General features: G+C 35.2%; 1 protein-coding gene across 5 annotated transcripts in view; it reads left to right on the plus strand.

Annotated features, from left to right (window-relative positions):
- Positions 1-21,370, plus strand: part of LOC130897169 (syntaxin-binding protein 5) — a 273,488-nt gene that overhangs the window by 199,632 nt on the left and 52,486 nt on the right. For 3 of the 5 annotated variants that reach the window (XM_057805885.1, XM_057805887.1, XM_057805886.1), the window contains exons 3-13: positions 2,448-2,645; positions 3,998-4,132; positions 6,301-6,364; positions 6,420-6,624; positions 6,678-6,753; positions 7,973-8,127; positions 9,521-9,815; positions 9,869-10,241; positions 12,481-12,623; positions 13,530-13,740; positions 17,243-17,951. In XM_057805885.1, the coding sequence (XP_057661868.1) occupies positions 2,448-2,645; positions 3,998-4,132; positions 6,301-6,364; positions 6,420-6,624; positions 6,678-6,753; positions 7,973-8,127; positions 9,521-9,815; positions 9,869-10,241; positions 12,481-12,623; positions 13,530-13,740; positions 17,243-17,951 (2,564 nt within the window). The remainder of the gene's footprint in view (positions 1-2,447; positions 2,646-3,997; positions 4,133-6,300; positions 6,365-6,419; positions 6,625-6,677; positions 6,754-7,972; positions 8,128-9,520; positions 9,816-9,868; positions 10,242-12,480; positions 12,624-13,529; positions 13,741-17,242; positions 17,952-21,370) is intronic. The other 2 variants (XM_057805888.1, XM_057805889.1) reach the window with 1 other exon arrangement.

Consider the following 21,370-nt stretch of genomic DNA (forward strand, 5'->3'; position numbering starts at 1 on the left):
TTTTATACAATATAACTTGCCACTTAAAGAAAACTTATACTACATCACTTGAATGTCAGTACCGTGTCATGTCCATTCCTAGAATTTACCGATAAATTATTAATTTTTTTTGTCGTAACAAATGATTTAAACTAATTACCTTATAAATTCTAATGTTTATGATCAAACTGAGGAAAATTGATGCACTTGTTGTTTAATATCTTAAGTTACCATGTCAGTACCGTGTCATGTCCATTCCTAGAATTTACCGATAAATTATTAATTTTTTTTGTCGTAACAAATGATTTAAACTAATTACCTTATAAATTCTAATGTTTATGATCAAACTGAGGAAAATTGATGCACTTGTTGTTTAATATCTTAAGTTACCATGTCAGTACCGTGTCATGTCCATTCCTAGAATTTACCGATAAATTATTAATTTTTTTTGTCGTAACAAATGATTTAAACTAATTACCTTATAAATTCTAATGTTTATGATCAAACTGAGGAAAATTGATGCACTTGTTGTTTAATATCTTAAGTTACCATGTCAGTACCGTGGAACTCAAAATCCGACATTTGTGTCTTGCTCGTGATACTTTGAAGTTGTAGTAAATTCCTCTTAGAGTTTTATTTTTACAGTAAAATAGATGAATAATATGCATAAAAAAGTTAGAAAAGTTAAATTTTAAAATCTTGAAATTTTGAATACAAAAAATCACAGTTAGAACGGAATCACCCATATAACGTTATATAATTTTTGTAAACTGTTTTGGATGATAATGATATTGATTTTGAAGAACACAAACTTCCATGTAGGACCGATGTAGCATTTAGAGACTAAAAAACTGAGAACAAACACGCTGAGGAGGAATTTTTCTTCATCGATGGTGATAAACTTCGATTTTCCACTACAACTGCATATTGGCTTCCATAACCAACCATTTCTTTAAAAAAAAAATATCTTTTTTTGTTTATACTGCGTTGAAAGATGACTGCAAATATCTATTCTGTCCTTAATTGATAGTTATGACGATAAGTTGACAATAATTATATTGAAAGTTTGTTATTTGTAAAATTAGATATTGTTAATCAGAATATAATCGAATGTTGAATACAACGACATGTTATTGCAGCTCGAACGAGTTATGTAGGAGAATTTCCTAGAGACCAAAAAAGTTGTTCTGACCAACAAGAAACTACTAATAAAGAAAAGAATATTCTAGAGATCCAGCAGTTATCGTAAGGAAAATAAGAAACCAAACATATACGTCTTCTTCAAGCTTAACTCTCGAAATTTTTATTAATAAATGTTACCTTAAAAAAGTTATGTTGAATACTAATTGGTACAAACCGTGCAGCTAGTGCCCTTTATGAGAGACAGATACAAATACATATTCATGTGATGTATCAGCTTCCGAAACATATTCAAATTAAATTTTATTACAATGTTGCCAGTAAATTGTATGTATGTATGTTTGTAGATTTTAGGATATCATATACACTGTGACCCACAGATATTGGGATATCATATACACTACTACCTAAAAGATCTAATGTGTCTCCCTTTCTTGATGCAATACTGGGGAAACCAGTGTTTACAGCTAATCTGTTAAGCCCATTCCTTTTAGAAAGTCCAGAATGTGAAATGGCTGTCGCTGCCAAAGATCCTCGGCTTCCATTCCTTACACTTCCATTCCATGTTCTGGAGTTCCTTAGTGTTTTACACTTCAAGAGAATGTGGACAGAAGTTTCGTCCTCTGTGCGACAAAATCGCATTATCTGCTAGTCTAGCGTCTTAAGGTGTCTACTGAAGCGACAGTGCTCCGACAGGACTTCTGTTAGTATTCGTAAATTGTTCTTACTCACTTCTCTGATTATAGTTTTCCAAGGGAGTCTTTGCCTGTCTCAGCCCCTATTGATTGCCTCATTGATTGATTTTGCTTCTACTTACCTTCTTCTCCAATGCTTTTTCTATTGATCTATAACTGATACACGGAAGGGTTCAGGTCCCACAAAGGCTTGTCTGCTCCCGCTTTAGCGAGCTATTTCATTTCCTTTCCTGGAATTGTAGGGCAACTTCAATATTCTTGCCTAGCTCGTTAAGCCTTTAGCTTAGGCAAAATCACAAAATATGTGTATAAATAAGCTGTGTAGGTACGTTCCATAATTTTAGACTTTCCAGTCTACTTCTGTTTAGGTAGAGGTATAGTAATAGCAACTTCTGCAAGGATCTTCAAGTTAATTAAATTTTCTATTGAAAAAATACAAATGTAACTTTACTTAATCAATTGGTTCCTATAAAATTTAACTATTGTCTACAGATAATATAATGTTAATAAACTATACTATATAGGAGTCTAACTTTTCTAATAGTCATAGACATGTTCAAACGAATTTAATTAATTAATTTCCAACAACAAAAAATCGTTTTTGTGAGATTTTCCTTAACAATAATGAAATAGATTGGGTCAACCGGGAGTCGACGTTCATGTCCGACACGATATGGATGGTCCCCCGGGCTCTGCTGCCGTCCTCCACCTCCAATTTCTCGTCAACGAGGGAGCACTTATTTCAGCAACAGCAGACGATACACTGCACTTGTGGAATTTTCGACAAAGGATCCCGCAAATTGTACAAAGTCTTAAATTCCAAAAGGATAGGTGAGCTATTTAATAATACAATCAACAAATTATGCTAGAATTCAAACAATTTAATATGTATACCAGTTTTAATTACAAATTTATGTACAAGGATCTGTTCTGAAAATAATAGACCTCAATTTAAAAAAAAAAATAGTAAAAACGAGTAGAATTTTTTCATAGTAGCACCCTTCTGATTGTATACACTGCTTTCAACAAGTTTTTCAGTTTTCATAAGTCTTCAGGAAAGCTTGGAACGGAATGCTGTTCAGCTTCCGTGTGATGCTTCCTCTTGAGCGCCTGGTGGTGTCAAAAAGATTTTGGCAGATGCTTTCCGGTTGGCCTTTTGCTCCTCTGATATCACTCGCGGTACCAACTTCGCACATATTTAGGAACTACCTTATCCATTTAGAATTCTTTTTCCTTATGTACAATCTCTATTTCGAAAGTCGATAATCATAGTTATTTTGAATATGGCAGCTGCTTCCTTTTTGCACTTATGAAAGATCTCTACGTTCTTCTCCATTCTTCTCAGAACATCTACATGATCTGTCCGTGATATTCTCAGATTCCTATGATAGGTCCACATATTCGTTAAGAGTCCAAGCTTCAAAACCATACAGAAGTGTTGGGAATACAAAGCACTTGAGCATCCAAGCTCAGATCGCGGTTACCGAAAAGCTTCTTGGTCTTTATAAACGAAGCACGGACTTTCTCAATTTGAATCCTTATTTCTAAATAGTAGTAGATACAACATTCAATACTTGTATCCAGGTAGTCATATCTTTTGATTCTTTTCTTCCTATTTAGCCTTCCGCATATTGTGTCCTCATCATAGTGCAGTTTGTTCAGTAGTGTTCCGGCACTACTTTCGAGGGGAGGTTAACGATTTCCTCTAACTAGATGTTGAATAGAAGTGATGAAAAAATGCATTTCTGTCTGGCTTTTCGCTTGATTTCCACTGCATTCGTAAGTTTGAATGAATGCAAATAGACGCAGTTTGATTCAGGTGCAAGTTGGTTATATATCTCTTGTGTCAAAGTTTTTTCTATCAATTGTTTGTATCTCTCTTCATCGTATACCTTATTTTGATCGATAAAACTGATGCATATATTAACTTTAACGTTAGTTAACATCAAGACATTGCTGCATCAAAGTATTGTAGACAAACCGAGCTTTCCTTATGCCTAAACCGACGAACTGTGTATCTATTATATCTTCTTCCAGCTTTTTATAAATCCTACGATGGATGACTTTAAGAAAGACCTCAAGCGTTTGACTAACTAGGCTAATAGTACGATGTTCTTTGAATTTCTTGGCATAATGTAACTGCATGTATATATAGAAGGTGACTGTATTAAGTTTTGTTGCAGAATTACCTACATGCACCTTCCCTTACAGTCGAAATGGCTTTATGTTGGCAGCGAAAGAGGAAACGTCCATGTAATTCAAATAGAAAACTTCAATCTTTCCGGTTACGTAATCAACTGGAACAAAACTATTGAAGCGTGAGTATCTAATATGTTTTTCTCTATTTCAATTGAATTTTATAATTGAGACATACTAAATACATTTTACTAACAATTACATCGTCTTGGATAGTGTAAGTGTAGTGGTGTGTTAAGTATGAATATCAACCAAAGTTTCCAGAAATACCAATCAGCATAACAATGTTTCTATGTAATTTATTCTATTATTTCCCTACGATCTATACGTAGTATTGAAATATTTAGTTTGATGCGAGAGCTTCTTTCTGAATTTCTACATTGTGAGAAAAAAATGGCATGGATCAATCGCAAAAAACCAACTGGATTTGTTGGATCACATATTTGCTCAAATTTATCTTTTGATTCGCGGGGAAAACTACCACCGAGCCTGCCAAGAATCGGGTCATCTGTGCCAGAAATAGAACTTACGACATCGACATGTGGCAAAAATTCTCAGAGACTTGGATATCAATAAAGCCATTGGTCCAGATGTAATACCATCATCAATACAACCAACCAACCATCAATACAATCATATAAAAGAGGTCTCTGCCCAGCAGATTTGGAAGCTTTTCCCATATAAAAAAAAGAAAAAAAAACCGTCCAATTGCTTAAGTACCAGCAATTTCCTATGTCATGGAAAAGGTCATTTACCAGCAAATCTTGAGATATCTTGAGTCTGCTAACATCATCAGCGACCATCAATACGGCTTTCGGAAACATTTATCAACTAGATTTCTCCTGGTCTTTGTCACTAATGTATGGACTGAAGCTATAGAGGAATATGGAGAATCCAGAGTAATCGGACCGGACATATCGAAGGCTTTTGACTACTATCTACCATCTACTAGCTTCGTAGCTTAGGTCCGATCAACGCTATGGATGCACACACCTCAGAGAAATTTGAGGTCAACGCTGGTGTTCCGCAGAAATGCATATAGTCACCTACTCTCTTTCTCCTGTACATCAACGATTTACTCAACAAATCTGCAAACCCGATTTATAGTTTCGCTGACGATGGAACACTGATGTCGTTGGTCAAATCATCCGCCCCAATAAATCAGCTAACACCCAATCCGTAGGCAGTAATATATCACCACCATCAATACCGATCTTGAGAACATTCAGGAGTGGAGTGGAAGCTATCTGCTTGAGTGTAATACAGCAAAGACCCAGGCTGCTGTTTTTGCAAAGAAGGCTGGCACTGCAGTTCAGGATTTGGTCCTGTCTGGACATAAAATATCAAATTCGCTCGTTAGGTGTTGAGCCGAATTAGCTAAGGCAGCTTCGCAAAAACTTACAGCCCTCTTTTAGACCAAAAAGCTATAACCTCTGCAACAGATTCTAATCCTTTACGAGTCCCAGATTCGTTCATCTTTGGAGTATTTCTAGCACATTTGGTGCCCGGCATCCAAGAATATCCTTAGGATGCTGGACTCAATACAGAAGAGAGCAATCCGACTTATGGGCGACACAGAGTCAAACAGAAACCTGGACATCTTAGAGCATAAACGAAAAGTCGCTAACCTGACTCTGTTTTACCGATACTACCATGGCAGATGGTCTTTCCAGCTGTCCAACATAACCCCATCTAGAGCAATATTATCTCAAGACCTACTCGACAGGCAGACATGACACCTGAACATTGAGTTTGGCTACAAACGCTCAGAACATCAATTTATCAGGACTTCTTTCTTTGTCGAAGTGCAAGCTACCAAGGCACGTCTTTCCTGAGCACTACAACATATAGAAGTTCATGACCAATATCCGCAGGTATCTCCATACTACAGACACCTCTTGAACTACTCGAGTCTAGAAGGGTTGTCTAGTATAATTCCACCTAGAGCAATACCTAGTTCGCCTGCAGACGTCCAGAATGTCAATTTGTCGGGTCTCATTCTTTGGAGGAGGTAAATCAGTCTCCGAAGATGCACGTCACCAGTGGAATTGTGAATGTTGGTGTAGGGAAAGTGTAAATAGTGTGTTCAGTTGATAAATTTATGTTTTTAAATTTCCAACTACGGATAATTGTCAATGTTAAGTCATATTTTGATAAAGACCTAAAAAGTCGAAATTTTTTACATGCTTTAAAAACTAAATTTCAATTAGAAAAAAAAATGAAATAATGAAATTTTAACAACAAAAAGTATAGATAAATTGATTATTAACAATTCTGATTTGTTTCCCAGGTCTCGTAAAACACATCCCGGGGCAATAGTACATTTAAGTGATAACCCTTTAGACGCTAGTAAAGTACGTTTTGTTGATTATCCAATTTCCAAATGAGTTTAACGTAATTATATTTCAGTTGTTGATAGGTTTTGATTCAGGTCAAGTTGTCTTATGGGATCTTAAGAATAAAATGGTCGATATGAGGTGGTTAACCAGTGAATTAAGATCTATCTCGTGGCATTACGAAGGAAAACAATTTATGTGTTCACACACAGACGGAACTTTAACCACGTGGAGCTTGAAATCACCTACTAAATATATTCATATATCACAACCTCATGGTAAGCGTGAAACTCCTCGAAAATTTAATTTGTTTTGATGGATTTATTTGCAGCGAAATTTACCAAAGACGGGAAACCAGAGCAATGCAGACCTATTTCGAAAGTTGAATGGAAGACGTCTAGAACGGGGTAAGGCTTGTGAAACTATAATACAATATATTCCCTTTCTTATTATATACAGGGTTATCTTTCACAATCGAAAAAAAAAGTTAAAAGGTGATGGTTTTGCGTTGAAACTAAAATTCAAATTGACGCTTGATATAAATATTAAATTTATTGATTCAATTGTCAGTGGTTATTGCAAAAAGAGGGTTGTCTCTTTGCATTGCGAAACATTGCGATGTTGGTATCGACAAAAAGCTCGATGAACACCACGCTCTTCAGATGTAACTCAATATTCGTCGAGGCATTAGCCAGGAAAGTAGTTGTTTTCTCCTTTGAAGAACGGCAGACTATATTTTCGAAATATTAAATTTCGAAATAATTTCCAGGAGTGAATAGAGGAAATCGTATATTTTATGATGCAACTGTCTTAGTAAGTCAGGGTAATATGCCACGTTTATGGTTGTACTTGATTCGTCAAAGTCCCAAAATGATATCCTCGCATTCCCAAAATATTGTAGCCGATATCACTCCATTGAATCGTTTTTGGAAATGGGATCATAGTAAAAAACCATAGTTTCATAACCTCTCACATTTGATCAGATTACGCGACAAAGCTCTAAAAATCGCTCACAATATTCTACTTAATGCTGCTTTTGATCTGTACTCAGAATTATAGGTTCCCACTTTGTAATAATTTATGTCATATTTATATGCTGATCCTTAGAAATGTCTGTGCTGCAATTTCTCTTGTTTTTAGGCGGCAGTCACTAAAAACAATTTAAAAATTTTTTGGAGTAAAGCTTTTTTTAGACCCGTTCATAAATATTTTTGCTAACCCATTCTATTCACTGTATGAGGCCAAGAACTCATGAACATACCATGTATTCCGTTTAAAGTTTGAAGTTATTGGAATAAAATGACTTTTTTCACGCACACATATTGTGTGTTGTATGTTTAAGCGTTTTCGTACTGCCAATTCCATGTTTTGGAGCTGCAAGACTCATTCTGATTCAAACGATCTACCCTATACACGGTCAGGTCTTCGATGAATTTGCTTCGGAAAGCTTTTCCTCGCAAATAGATAAGTCGCTTTGCGTGGCTATCAAGGTCACTCAACTTGACTCTTTTGGATTTTTTATTGAGCTACCTCAGATAAAGAGTTCAGACAAACAATCCGCGAAGTATTTTGGATTTTTTATGGACCTGTGTCTTCAGACAAACAGTTATTTTGATTTCATTCTAGGGAATATTACGTGATATTTTCTGGTGGAATGCCTTATGACCAAGCTAGTAGAACACCTTGTATAACAGTTGTATATAGTAAAACGACAACAGTTCTAGAAATGGAACATAATGTTATCGATTTTATCATACTTTGCGAATCACCTTATGCCAGTGGTGAGTATAATTTTTTCTTACTTTTAGTCATAAAATAATAAAAAATTTTATATACTCCCCATTAAATTAACTTTAACGTGTCGCCATACTCAATAAAAACACGCAATTGAATTGAAACAATTTGTATTATATAAAATATAGTTCGTACTATACAAATTTTTTCAATGAGAATATATTGTTAGCCTATGTGCTCAAAGAAATTGAATTTACTTTTTTATATAGTCAACGATTTCTAATCTCAAATCTTGAACAGATCAATTGGTGTGTTGGAAGTTGTTCAAATAAGATTGTCAAAAAATTGCCTTGTCACGTTTCACCTATTCAAACATGTACAACTGTAATATAGCTTGTTTAAAAGAGCCAAATGATTCATGATGTTCCTTTATAGTGTTTTATTTCACCACATTTCTAAGGATTATTTTGCCTTTGAGTGCAATCATCACTAATGTGCTTACACATTTTTTCTTTCAATAATATTTTTGGTGATTATGAATTCTCCCATCTCTTGTGTGAGATTTCCACGCATGCCAGAAAAAGTGTTTGGTCGATTTTTCCTCTTACCAGTTATACGTACCATGGTTATTTCTACTCTAGAAAATTACGGGCGCACCCAAACTCATGTACTGCCCTTTAAGCTCCTGGCTAGGTTGTGGACTCACTATCCTTTGGTTTCACTGCTCCATGTATTCCGCCAACTCTTTTTTTCTGCCCCCTCCTCTCCTTTCTCGTTTCATCTACGTTTCTGCGGATGTAAATCCTTATTTTTTAATAAAAGGTCCTTTAAGACAATGCCGACAATCATCAAAATGGCAGGAGACTATACACTATCTGTTTGTAGTGCACTCATTCCTGATTAGGTTCTGGATCCACTATCCTCTGGTTTCACTGCTCCATGTATTCTACATTTTCTGCATTCTATTTTTTTAACCTTCCTTTATGCGAAGTTAAATCCTCATTCTTTACCAAAAGATCCCTTTGGACAAAGCCGTTGCTACACAGACCCAATCTTCTATCTAAATTACTCAAACCATATTTTACATCCCGAATCTTGGTCTTATGGAGCAGTATAGCTTCAGTAGTATGCTTCGATGTCCCGAGAAGATTATTGCGGATAACATAGATACGGAATTTTTCTTCTAATGTAATGAAAATGTTGTCAAACTTATCCGCATTGATGATGTCGAGGGTTACTTCCAGTGATAGGTCTTTGACGGATGGTGTGGTTTTTGCTTTACGTAAAAGCAATGACAATTCACTGGTTAATCATCATCATTTAGCTCATCTGAGTCCACTGCTGGACCAATAATCAAAATCTTATATGGCGGAAGTCATCATCTCGTTGGTGGTTAAGATTTTGGATAAACTTGAGAACATTAAGAATAGAATTTTTCAGAGCTTCAAGAACCTTACGGGATCATCGCTCTCCTCCAAAACGATTTGGTGATAATGGATTTACAAACTCCGGGCTTTCCATGTCTAGAAAATCCTTATCCCATGGATATTCACGAATCTCCAGTAACTTGTTGCAGTTATTTGGCAGACTGCCCCGCCGATCTTATACCCGCTTTTTATTCAGTAGGAAGAGCGGGAGCAATGAAAAGATCGGGTTTTTCCGAAATGGATTGGCCGGTTAGTGGTGGCACTTGGCCGGCCCACGCATGTACGTACGCCGAAATAATCATGACGGGGTAGGTTGTTAATAGTTTTCAAATGACATTTGAAAATCGAATATTAATTTCAGGCATTCCGATGGGAGTATAAAATTTTGGGACGCTAGCGCCGGTACTTTACAAGTATTATATAAATTGAAGACTGCCAAAGTTTTCGAAAAACCCAAAGCTAGATCGTTAGAATCGGAAGATGAACCTTTCGCTATTGAAATAATTTCCTTGTGTCCGGAATCGAGGAAATTGTGTGTAGCCGGTGCTTCGAGTCACGTCATACTTTTTACGTATAAAAAAACGGATAGTTTCGATGAGGTAACGGTTTTAGAGATACCTATCACGTACGAAGTACCGGATGAAGGGGAAATATCACCAGATTGTCAATTTTCTGGACCTGGGAGTGCTGGATCCGGTAACAAATTGGATATGTTGGATATAGACAGTAAAAGGGTAAATACTCAAAGTTGATTTAATTAATTTATAGTTTTTCTTACAAATTTATAAATATAAAAAATTAAACTACTGAAAGTGATAATGGAATCGCGGTTTTTTATGTAAAAATCAAGCAGGTGAGGAGATGCCTGTGAATGTAGATCTTAAACGTTGGGCGTTTGCAGGTAAAATCGGTGTTCATGAGCCACATCTGCCTGTTGAGTTGAACAGATGGGATTATATTGGACAGGACTCGGAAGAGCATCTGCCGTAGTAATATTGGTAAAACAGAGTCAGGTCAGGAACCTTTGTTTTATGTTATGAGCTGTCCAAGTTTCTGGCCAATTCTGTGTCGCCTTCAAATCGAATTACTCTCTTCTGTATGAGTCGAGTATCCTCAGAGTATACTTGAGAGCCGAGCTCTAAATGTGCTAGAAATACCCCAAAGATGAACGAATCTGGCCTCGTAGAGGATAAGAAGCTGTTGCGGAGTATATAGCGATTTGGTTTTAAAGTGTCTGTGGAGTCACCTTAGCTAATTCGGCCTCGTCACTGTGCCAGTTCATATTGTTCCCAACCATGTCAAGACAGAATGAAATCCTGAGCCACAATGGAGCATTTGTAAAAACATTAAACTCAATCAAATTGATTCCACCTCACTCCAAAATGTCTTCAAGATTAGTATTGATGGTCGTGATCTGTTGCGGCTTGATGATGGTGGACTCAAGATATCTCAAGATTTGCTAGTTAACGACTTTCTTCATGACCTTGGCAATGGTTGTGACTAACGCAATCGGACGGTAGTTGTTGGAACAGTCTTTTTTATTTTTTTTGGTATGATTTTACCCTAGCAAGTATCCAATTTTTTTTCAATGATAAAATAAGTTTTAACTTACTAATGTTGAGTTTCGAAATAAAAGCCGCCAAGTTTGCAACACTCCTTTTGTTTCAATAAAACGAATTCTGATAAAACTTTAGAAATATCTTGTTCCTGTTTTTTTAAGTCTATAATTATTAGTGTCTTTCTTATCATCATTGACACTAAATTTGTGTCCACAATTGGTTTTCGCAAACTTAAAGTCGAATCCATTCTGAGAATAGCACACCGGACTATTTTGAACCATACACTTACCAGTCTACGATCAAAAAGATCCCTCAAACCTTACCATGTGACATATTTAAATGTCGAAAGAAAGCAACAAAAAGAAAAGTTGAATTAGATGGTAAAGGGGAGCAGAAGAAGAGGACAGTATTGAAACTCTTCGTTCGATTTAAAAAACTCATCCTCTACCATTATTATTGATATCGAGAACTATAAACGGCAACTTGAATAACCTGAGATTTTACGAAGGATGCCCAAACAAGAGCCTTTTTAATGTTTGGTGTGAGCATAGACTAACTGAGGAACTTTATTGGGTTCATGCTTAAAAAAATACTGAAACACACTGTTTATAGTACCACTACACCAACACTCACAATTGCACTGTCTGACACACGTTTCGATAACCAAATTATCGTCTTCAGATACTGTAGGTAATCTGGGATTGGGTACCGAAACGCGCAGACAGTGTAACTGGGAGTGTTGATGTAGTGGTTGTGTAAACAGTGTGTTTCAGTATGAAATTATATCTTAGTAACTGGAGAAATATATTGAATCATAACTAAAGCTAAAAGCTAAACATTTAATAGCATGACACTCAACACCGTTGGTTTTGATATTGACACGATTTTTTCCAAACGACTGGGACTTTGACAACGGCAATAACCCATAACCGGCGTTACAATGATGAGGATTAGATGAAAGTTATGAGGAATAGCTGAAAAAATTTTCAAAATACAGTTAAAAATAGGAAATGTGCAGAAGAAGAAAATAATCTATTTCAATACATGTGAGATGAATTAAAAACAACAGGAGCATCTACGTGAAATCCAACTTAGAAGGAGATGTCTTGATATAACAGGTAGATAAGCAAATGTATTAATTTTGAAAATCTGTAGCCAGATGCGGAAGCTTAATCCAAAGAAAAAAAATCAACGATTTAAAAGAAATTTTTCAACGTGTCATCCTGGGCGACAAGAATTCTAATCGATTCTTGACGGTGTTGGAGGCGGAATTTAAATATGACATCGATAGTCATGGTGTCAACTTTGATTTCATATTTTTTCATTTTGTTGTAAAAACTTATCTCATTAGAAAGTTTAGTATAAAAAAACTTGAAATGTTTCGGGAGGTGTCTAAAGTTCAAAATACTTCCAGGACGGTTCATTACTGAAGGTAAAAACCGGCAACCAAAAGAAACTTCCCGGTTTTCAAGCTCAGCTAGTTTGTCTAACTCCGTGGAATAATGGGGAGCCTCCTAGTCACATTTCCGCTCTAACCGTCAATAGTTCATACGGGCTGTAAGTATATTATTCTCTAGGTGGCAATGTTATGATATTTAACATATCAAACTTAGTTATAAATAATATATCATATGAAAAAACAACTCAAATGGTTTCATTTAGACGTTTATAAGTTTCCAATTTGTCACAAACTACACATCAGAGGTTTTCTCAAACATTGTTCAGAATATCTGAACTCAATCATGTCTCTTCATTCTGATACGATCGTTGATGAAGTCTCAATGCTAGACATCACATGGAGTTAGGTCTGGTGAACGTTGAGCTAGCTCTGGCATTAGAACCTTTGTAACCAATACAGTATCCTTCAACTAATCGACTATATCGTTATGCTAGTTGGGAAATGAAGATCTGTTGTTCATGTTCTTCCTACTGTATTGTATAAAGGTAAGAAGTACCAAAAGAAAACGCCCATAAACTGGTATATAGTATTTGTATCATTTCGTGAGGATTTTTTGAGCTCTAGATCCGTACATTATGAGTATTTTAACACTTAGTTGTAGAAGTTTCATTAAAACTATCCAAACAATTAATATTAATTCACTCGTTGAATTGTGTTTTCACTAATTCTATACTAATACTAAAAAAAGTTATCCGATATTTCCATACTGATGATATCAACTATGGACGTTGTTATTACTTGGAAGATCTCAACCGAACTCAATACGGATCGCACTTGCACAGTCTTTGTAAACTGTAAAACGCAAAACGCTTTCTCCTCATCATTCTCCATCTTTGCCATTATCGCAATCTAGCGGATAGCGCACTGCGCGCACTTGGGACAACAAACAAAACTGTTTGAGTTGTTCTTTCAATTGATGTATTAAATAATGAAACCTCGATATTCATATACTTTCAACGAAAGCTTTTACATCGTTCTTCTCTAATTTTTTTTCAAATATACAGTATGGCGTATGGAAATGAAGCTGGTATTGTGATAATAGATATAGAACAGAAAGTGTGTCTTTTGAATGTCGGTAGTCCAGATATGTACGGAGCTCAAGATCCTTATTCCCGTGTACCGAGAAGTCCGAAAAAAGGTCAGTTAGGAGCAGAAACTGGAAATGTTTATTCCGATAAAGAAGATAGACAACCTCGAAGTCCCAGCATAGATCAGGTTAGTTATTTGTTGTAGTAATTCCACGATTTATGTATAATTCGTCAATGGATATTTCATTTTTTTTTTAATTTTAATTTTTATTTTTCATGATCAGCGTCAAATCGATCATTTAGCCTATTTGAAAGGATTAGCTTTGACCGTCCTGTTGTGGGAAGAATTTTTATTTCATTTCAGAATGCTTGGTAAATTTATAGAAAAATTCAGTTGCCAGGAAGCAAAATTGATTAACAATTACGATCAAATAGTCTTTGTATATAGCACAGAAATTTCAGTTTCACTAAAATTAATTAAGTAGTAGGATCTCAAATTGGAGGAACAATTTTTTAAAGGGATTGGGTGATATAGAAAATAAAACCTTTGTATTTTTTTTTCTAACGTCAGTTCCAGATGATGAGGAACTAAGGGAACAAGTCTGGAATCTAAAATATCTTTCCTGCAGAGTGCAGTAAATGATTTTCGTGTTGTATTGGTAGGCGCATTAAGCAGCTAACGCAGTCACTTGAATTGCGGCAACTTGTTGAATCGAGAGTGTGGATAGCCATCAGCCTCCACTCGTCAAGATTGTGCTGAGAGTCTGGAGCGGGTATTAGCCATGGTTTGATGGCTGGTACAGTTTTGTCACTAGCATCCATTTTGATTCAAGTTTTATGTTATATTTTTCTCTTTTGTAATAATATTACTTGATGGTTACTAGTTTTACGAAAAAAATTAAGTAATAATGTGTCTAAGTGTTATCAAAATAATTTAATTATATAAATTTCCTTTAATATTTGTGGACATGAATTAATTTGAAGAGAAGTGGATAAAACTTGGACCAAGGCACTTACAAGGTCTTTAATCAACAGCTCACGTCGAAATTCTTCATAAAAAAATAACAGTTCATTCAATATTTATTGATCTTAAAAAAGCTTATGATAATGCTGCTAAATAAATTATGGAAACTGTTCAAAATGAACTTTCTCCATCCATTGTAACCACCAAAGGCTTAATGGTGATGAATATCACCATTTTATTCAATTATTTTCGGAAAAAATCCTTTAGAACTAGAAGCTAAAGTACTATGAAATGGGTGATCCTATAGGAGAGGCTGATACTGATCTTTTTAAATGACCGAATTGTCCTAGCACGTATAACACAAAAATTGTGCTACATAAAACATATGGTCTAAAGACTAAAAGCCTTATTTTGGTTAAAATAAATGATAATACTCGTTACTTAGTGTTGGAATCACTTGTAGACTTAGAAGAGCAATAGATGGACAAACCATAGACGTTTATTATGACTTTGAAATTGATCGAGGCATTATGTTGTGCATAATCATGAGTGACATTAATTTCAAGCAGATTTTGCTTCAGACTGGAGTCCCCTACAGTACAGTACAGGTATTGAATCCACTACAATAGAAGCGAAATATCAATCGAATACGAATAATTATAACAAGGAAACTAGGTCAGTTCCACTGTATGTTTAGCTAGATTCGGGTCGTTGTTTGAAGAGCCATATCAATCAGTTGATTGCTATACTGGTCTCAAAAAAATGTGCTCTGAAGCAATTGCCTCTTTGGTTTTCAATGGGATGTTGACTATAATTGAGACGGTAGTTTATTGTGGTCCTCTTTGGCTACAAATATTGATGAAACGTCAATTAGAAAGGTTATCAAGGTAATATTTCGAGTCCCTGATATGTGCACGCCAAAAGAATATTTCATTAAAAGCTTCCGATTTCTCATTCACCACCATTAGTCCATGTGTATAAGTTAAACACACATATTAAGTTAAAAATTTGTCCTTAAAAAATGCACCACCATCATTTTCCCATATAATGTCAGTCTTGTTTGCTGCTCCCTCTCCATTCTATTTCATTGATTCAGTGGAAGTGTTTTCTTTTCTTTAGGGAGTTGTCAGGCAATTGACGTCTTTTTTATTCCTTTTTTATATTTTTACTGCATATTTTCTTCAGTTTTTAAAAGAAGCAAATAATTATTCAGACTATTTGCTAGAACGATACTTAAAAACATCTTTTCAATCTTTATGGTTAAGTATATCATTCAATATCATCTTTTTTTGTTCTTTTCGTCTTTTCTGTTGATCGTATCTCAATTGTTTTCTTGTATTTTAATATCTGGCGTAGTAAATAACCTTTCTGATTATCAAAATTTTTGAACGTTTCTGGTGGCAATATTCCTCACTATTCTTATTTTGGTTCGACTCTTAGTAGATCTGATGGGTCCCGATGTTCCAAGGTGCCTTAATTTCTTGCCCCAAGTTGATGTTCTGCTGGGTTTATGATGACTCTCGGCTTTTTATATCCACACTATAGATGATAGTGATAAGGTTTGATGTTTGGAGCTTGATCTTGAGTTTCTGTTTGCACTAAATAACAAATAACATATGAAAGATTCTTTGTTAGATTGGATTGGTTTTAAGATGGCCCTGATATAGGATTTTTTTCCTCTGCAGGGCTTAGGTTAATGGGACAGTTCCGCGTTTCTTTGGAATTAGATATAAAGCGGGTAGATGGAGGGAGGGGACTCGTGTGGTGGTTGTTTAATGGTAATTTAAGTTATCAAAAACACACAAGCTTCAATTTGTCTCAGCCTGGAGGCAGTGATAAGGAAATTTGATGAGAATCCAACTCGATTCCATAAATTGTAATGCCAAAGAAACAATCGTAACTAAGGTGTGAATTAAATCAAAGACCAAATATGTGAAGAGGTATGAAAGATCTGTTCAAATCGATTTTAAGTTTCGATTGCGTCTATAATATACACTTTAGACGATCTTCACGATTGTGTAATATTCTGGTTTTAGTACGACATTAAGAAATGAAAATTTTTTTGATTTTTACCAATCATAACGTTCTGATTTACGCAAACCACGTAATATTTATGACTCTTTTACCTTTGAATAGAGTTTTTTAGAGTAAGAGCTAATATTTGCACACAAAAACCTCACCGGTCATATCGGCTCTGCTAGTTACTTGCCACTTATGAAGATGTATTGCTAAATTCCATTACTGCGCTTACAATTTTTCAAAATTAATTGTTTTTGTGCGAAATTTATATTGGTGCGTGCTGCACAAAGTCGTTGTTTTCAGTGAATAGCAATGAGATGAAAGTTGCATTGAAAAATGTCATATTTTGACCGATTACTATGTGTATAGTATTCTCTTATTGAACTGTTCCTTCAATTTGAGTGCAATCATGAAAGGCTTGAATTAAGGAGTTGGTGTTTTAATAATTTTTTCAAATGTAAATTGTTGTGAATAATAACATTCCATAGTTTTGATTAATACTGCTTTATATAGAAAGTAAACATGAAAAACCTTGTAGATTCTCTTCCCACAGCAAACTATTTAGTGATCTAGCTCTAAGAGATTTAAGGCGAAAGAAAAAAGGCACCATAGCAACAAAATTTACTTTATTTTGCTATACAATTTTGCAAATCAATAGCCGAGCTCAGCTTCCGTACCTATACACCCAATTTTATGCATGATTTAGATGGGAAGATCCCCAGAAAGTCCATTTTCCTTTGCCCCTTGCCCCACACCTGTAGAGCAAGCTTGCGAAGCAGTCGAAGAAGAGAAAGCTGTACCTATACCTCAAAATCGACGGAAATCTTCGACTTGGAAAGGGTTCAATTTAAAGCGCCAATTATCAAAAGTCGATATCAAAATTAAAAATCCCCTAAAAGAAAAAAGGGGAAGTATATTTTACAATGACGTTACCTCGTATCAAGACAATTTTGACAATCTCGAAGAGACTGAAACTTCTCCGGAATCCGATGAAAATACCATAATAGACAATCAAAGTGTCATAGATCTATCAGTGAAACAAGAAAATCAAGAGACAAATATTACAAATATTAAACGTTCTGAAGAAGACATCTTAAATTTGTCACCCGAAGAAGAACCAGCCGTTCCATTTTTAGTTGGGTCATTAGGTAGTTATAATGAGCACAATAGAAATAAACCTTCAATTTCGAGACCTGATAATTTAGAATTGACGGGAGATGATGGTTCACCCGTAAGACCACCGAGGCACAAAAAGAAACAACAAATAGACAAAAGGGACCAACGATTACTCTCTGTGCCTAATATCAAATTCCAGAAGGCAGACGCTCAGAATTATAAAGATTTGAGGGACAAAGAAGAAGTGAACGCGACCAGTCCTCAACCCACATTCACCGGAAATCTCATGAGACGTTTCAGTAAGTTTTAACTTTGACCTTGGCAACCATTTTAGTCCTGTTTCCTTAGCCCAGGTTTCCTTATGTGACAGGAGAACAGTCAAATGATTACCTGCTTTCAAGTTAAAATTAATATTTAGCCAAAAATAATTAGATATTAATTTTTTTTATGATGAAACTAGTAGCTCTTATGTAACCTGTCAAAATTTTATTCTATAAAAAAATTGTTTCCCTTATGCAATATTTATAAAGAACGACTCTTTTTTTAATGGTATAGGAACGTTTATTTTGCAGAATATAGTAAATTCCAGGCATGGCCCTGATATAGAAAAACTTTTCCTCTGCAGGGCTATTTAATGAGATTGAATGCAGCATGATTAAATGAAGTTTCTTAGTTTAAAACTTCAGTCATTATTGTATAAGTGTGGAAAAAAAGAATTTCTGGTATCGATTAAACATTATTTTTAATGTAAAAAAAACTGTGAAAAAGTTACGTAAATATCATCCTGGAATGATTTATTTTTTCTAAATGTCGAATAAGTCTTCCAAATACTGCTCTAGGGGGGATTATATTGGATAGTTCTGATGAGCAACCGCCGTGGTAAAACAGAGCAGATCAATACTCTAAGCTGTCAAAGTTTCTTATCAACTATGAGTCGAACTGCTTTTGTCTGTATTGAAATGAGCATCCTGATGATCTCCATATCTGCAAGTACTACTCCAAGGATGGACGAATCTGAGATCTGTACAGGAGTATTCAGTTTTTTGGTTTTAAAGGTGGCTCCGAGTTTTTGACGAATTCCTTTAGTTCTTCGGGAACATGACTATGTTAAGACATATTGTTCTCAAACTCAACACCTAACAGGAGAAATTGTGATGTTCGTGATATTTTATGTCCAGACAGGATCAAATTGGTAACTTGTTAATATAATGCTGAATTTCTAACACGTTCTATTGCCGAAATTAGACAAAACTACCACATTTTTTGAGGAAAAGCGTTTGTTTCATCACGAAAATTCGACTGCCTATTTGGTTAATTCTTCTTCTTTTCGTGCCGTCTTCTCATTCAAGGTTGGCGACCACGATTTTAAATGCGTCTCTCACCCTCGCATCATGAAACAATTCTTCGCCGCTGTGAAGCCAGGATATCTTCTTCCTGCCGATACCTTTCTTTCCTTCCATTCTGCCCTGCATTATGTTTTGTACCAGTAGGTATTTGTCGTTGCGTAAGATGTGTCCTATGTAAGATGTTTTTCTTATCTTAATAATTGTCAACAGTTTTCTTTTGCAATCAATGCGTCTTAGTACTTCGTCGCTGGTGATTCTGTCAGTCCAGGGTATCTTCAGGATGCGTCTATAGAGCCACATCTCAAATGCTTTAAGTTTTCTAATCATTTGAGTTTTCACTCCTTACAGCAGTATTGACCACACATAACATTCCATGAATCCTATTCTGACGTGGAGTTTTAGATTTCTGCTTGCAAACATTGAGGAATATTTAACAATTTTCTTTCGAGCCATTTCAATTCTGATCTTGATTTCTTCGTCTGGATTCATTTGAGCGTTTATGACTGAACCAAGATACTTGTATTTTTGCACCCATTCTATTTGCTTTCCATTCAATGTGAGGATAGGGTTAATATTATTATTCAAATTCTCGTTTGATTCCTCTTCATATTACAAACAGTTTTCTAGTACCACTATACTAATACTCGCAATTCTGACGTACGTTTCGATAACCAAATAATCGTCTTCAGAAACTTCGATAGTATTTTTAGTCAAATTTCCATCTTTCCAACTTATACAATGAAGTTAATTATTAAATTATTTTATTAGATGGGCCATTGCAAAGACGATTATTTTACTAGTCTTATATCCAGCTCTTTCTTGATGAATTGAAGGAGGAAGTAGATGATTTTGTCCAACCCAATGTCCAGACCTCACCTGTTTAGACTTGTATGTATATATGTGGATATTAGGGTACCATGTAATATTGCATCTTTTTCTTGCTGCATTACAGGGATTCTCAGTATTCATGCTGATCTATAAATCCCACTCTTTAGAACGCTCAGAATGGGGGATGGTGGTGGCTTCCAGGTGTAGTACTTTGGATTTCTGTAGTGTCTCATACCTAGAGAGAATGTAGAAAGAGGTTTCGTCCTCTGCGCAACAGAATCTGCACGCGGTATTATCTGCAAAGTCTTCAGGTATCCATTGAGGCGATAGTGTCCCGACAAGACTCCTGATAGTATTTGTAGGTTGCTCTTATTTAGGTTTATTCAGTAGAGCTTCTCTGCTTATATTTTCCATGAAGAATTTTCCCCTGTAGAATGTCCCAGTAAACCCTATCTACCTTCCAGTGCTATCTCTATTGTTCTGTAGCTCATAAAACAAAAGGGTTCAGCACCTATGAAGAGTTATCTGCCTCTACTTTAGCGAGTCAGTCAGCTATTTCGTTTCCCTTTACTATGGTATGTCCCGGAATCCATTGTCCAAGATGTTTAGATTTAGTAGTTTTGAAAACTGTATTGAATGTCATGAAAGATAATTTGGAAACTGGGTTTTTCCATTAAAAATTAAGAGCCTAATGAAAACCAGATAATAAATATTTTGAATGAATAATGAAAACTTTTGAACTAAAATTATAAATAAAATTAATTATTGGTAATATTTGACTGTTCGTCTCAAGTTTTTTAGAAGTGCCTGTGTAGGGTGATTGGTTTTGTGATATATAAAAATACTAAATATTCTAGATGAGGAATGTGAGATTTTGCATTGTTTGATATTGTAGCGTTATAAGAAGTTTTAGAATAAATATATGACGTCAACCGAAACAACGCTGACACTACCAGATTTTACATGGTTTTTAATTTGTGTTCATTTTGTTTTATATTCGTATTGCTTTTTTTGCTTTACCCCTTTGATTTTATTGTTTTTACTAAACACCAACCCAGAATATGTCGTAAATATGAATTTTCCATCTTTCAAAGAGAAGTAGTAAATAACAATACAATTACATTCTTATATACCAGAATATATAAAAGCTAGAAGAGCAAAGACTTGCTCTCGTTTAAAAAATAATAATTTTGTTAATTTCAAAATGATAATTGAATCATAATGGCTTATTGGCGCGGTCATTAGGATAAATATTTACAAGTTCATGGTAGTAGCAAAACACATGTTTTCTGCGGTAGTCAATCCGATCCTCGTTCTCGTACTTGACCTGATTGTCATCATGTCACATTGTAACCAATTATTGTCGAGAATTGTCAAAATAGTTTCCGACCTAATGAAGAAACAAAATATATTTTTTCATATTTATTTTTATTGTGTTGTCTCTCTTTAAGTTTAGACACTTAGTCCAGCGATGCTCTAAGCCTTTTAATCCTTTTTTAATATTCACCCTTCTCTCAAAATGTCTGTTGAAAAGCTTTCTCTTG

The sequence above is a fragment of the Diorhabda carinulata genome, chromosome 8 (genome assembly GCF_026250575.1).
Source record: "Diorhabda carinulata isolate Delta chromosome 8, icDioCari1.1, whole genome shotgun sequence".
NCBI classification, from domain to species: domain Eukaryota; kingdom Metazoa; phylum Arthropoda; class Insecta; order Coleoptera; family Chrysomelidae; genus Diorhabda; species Diorhabda carinulata.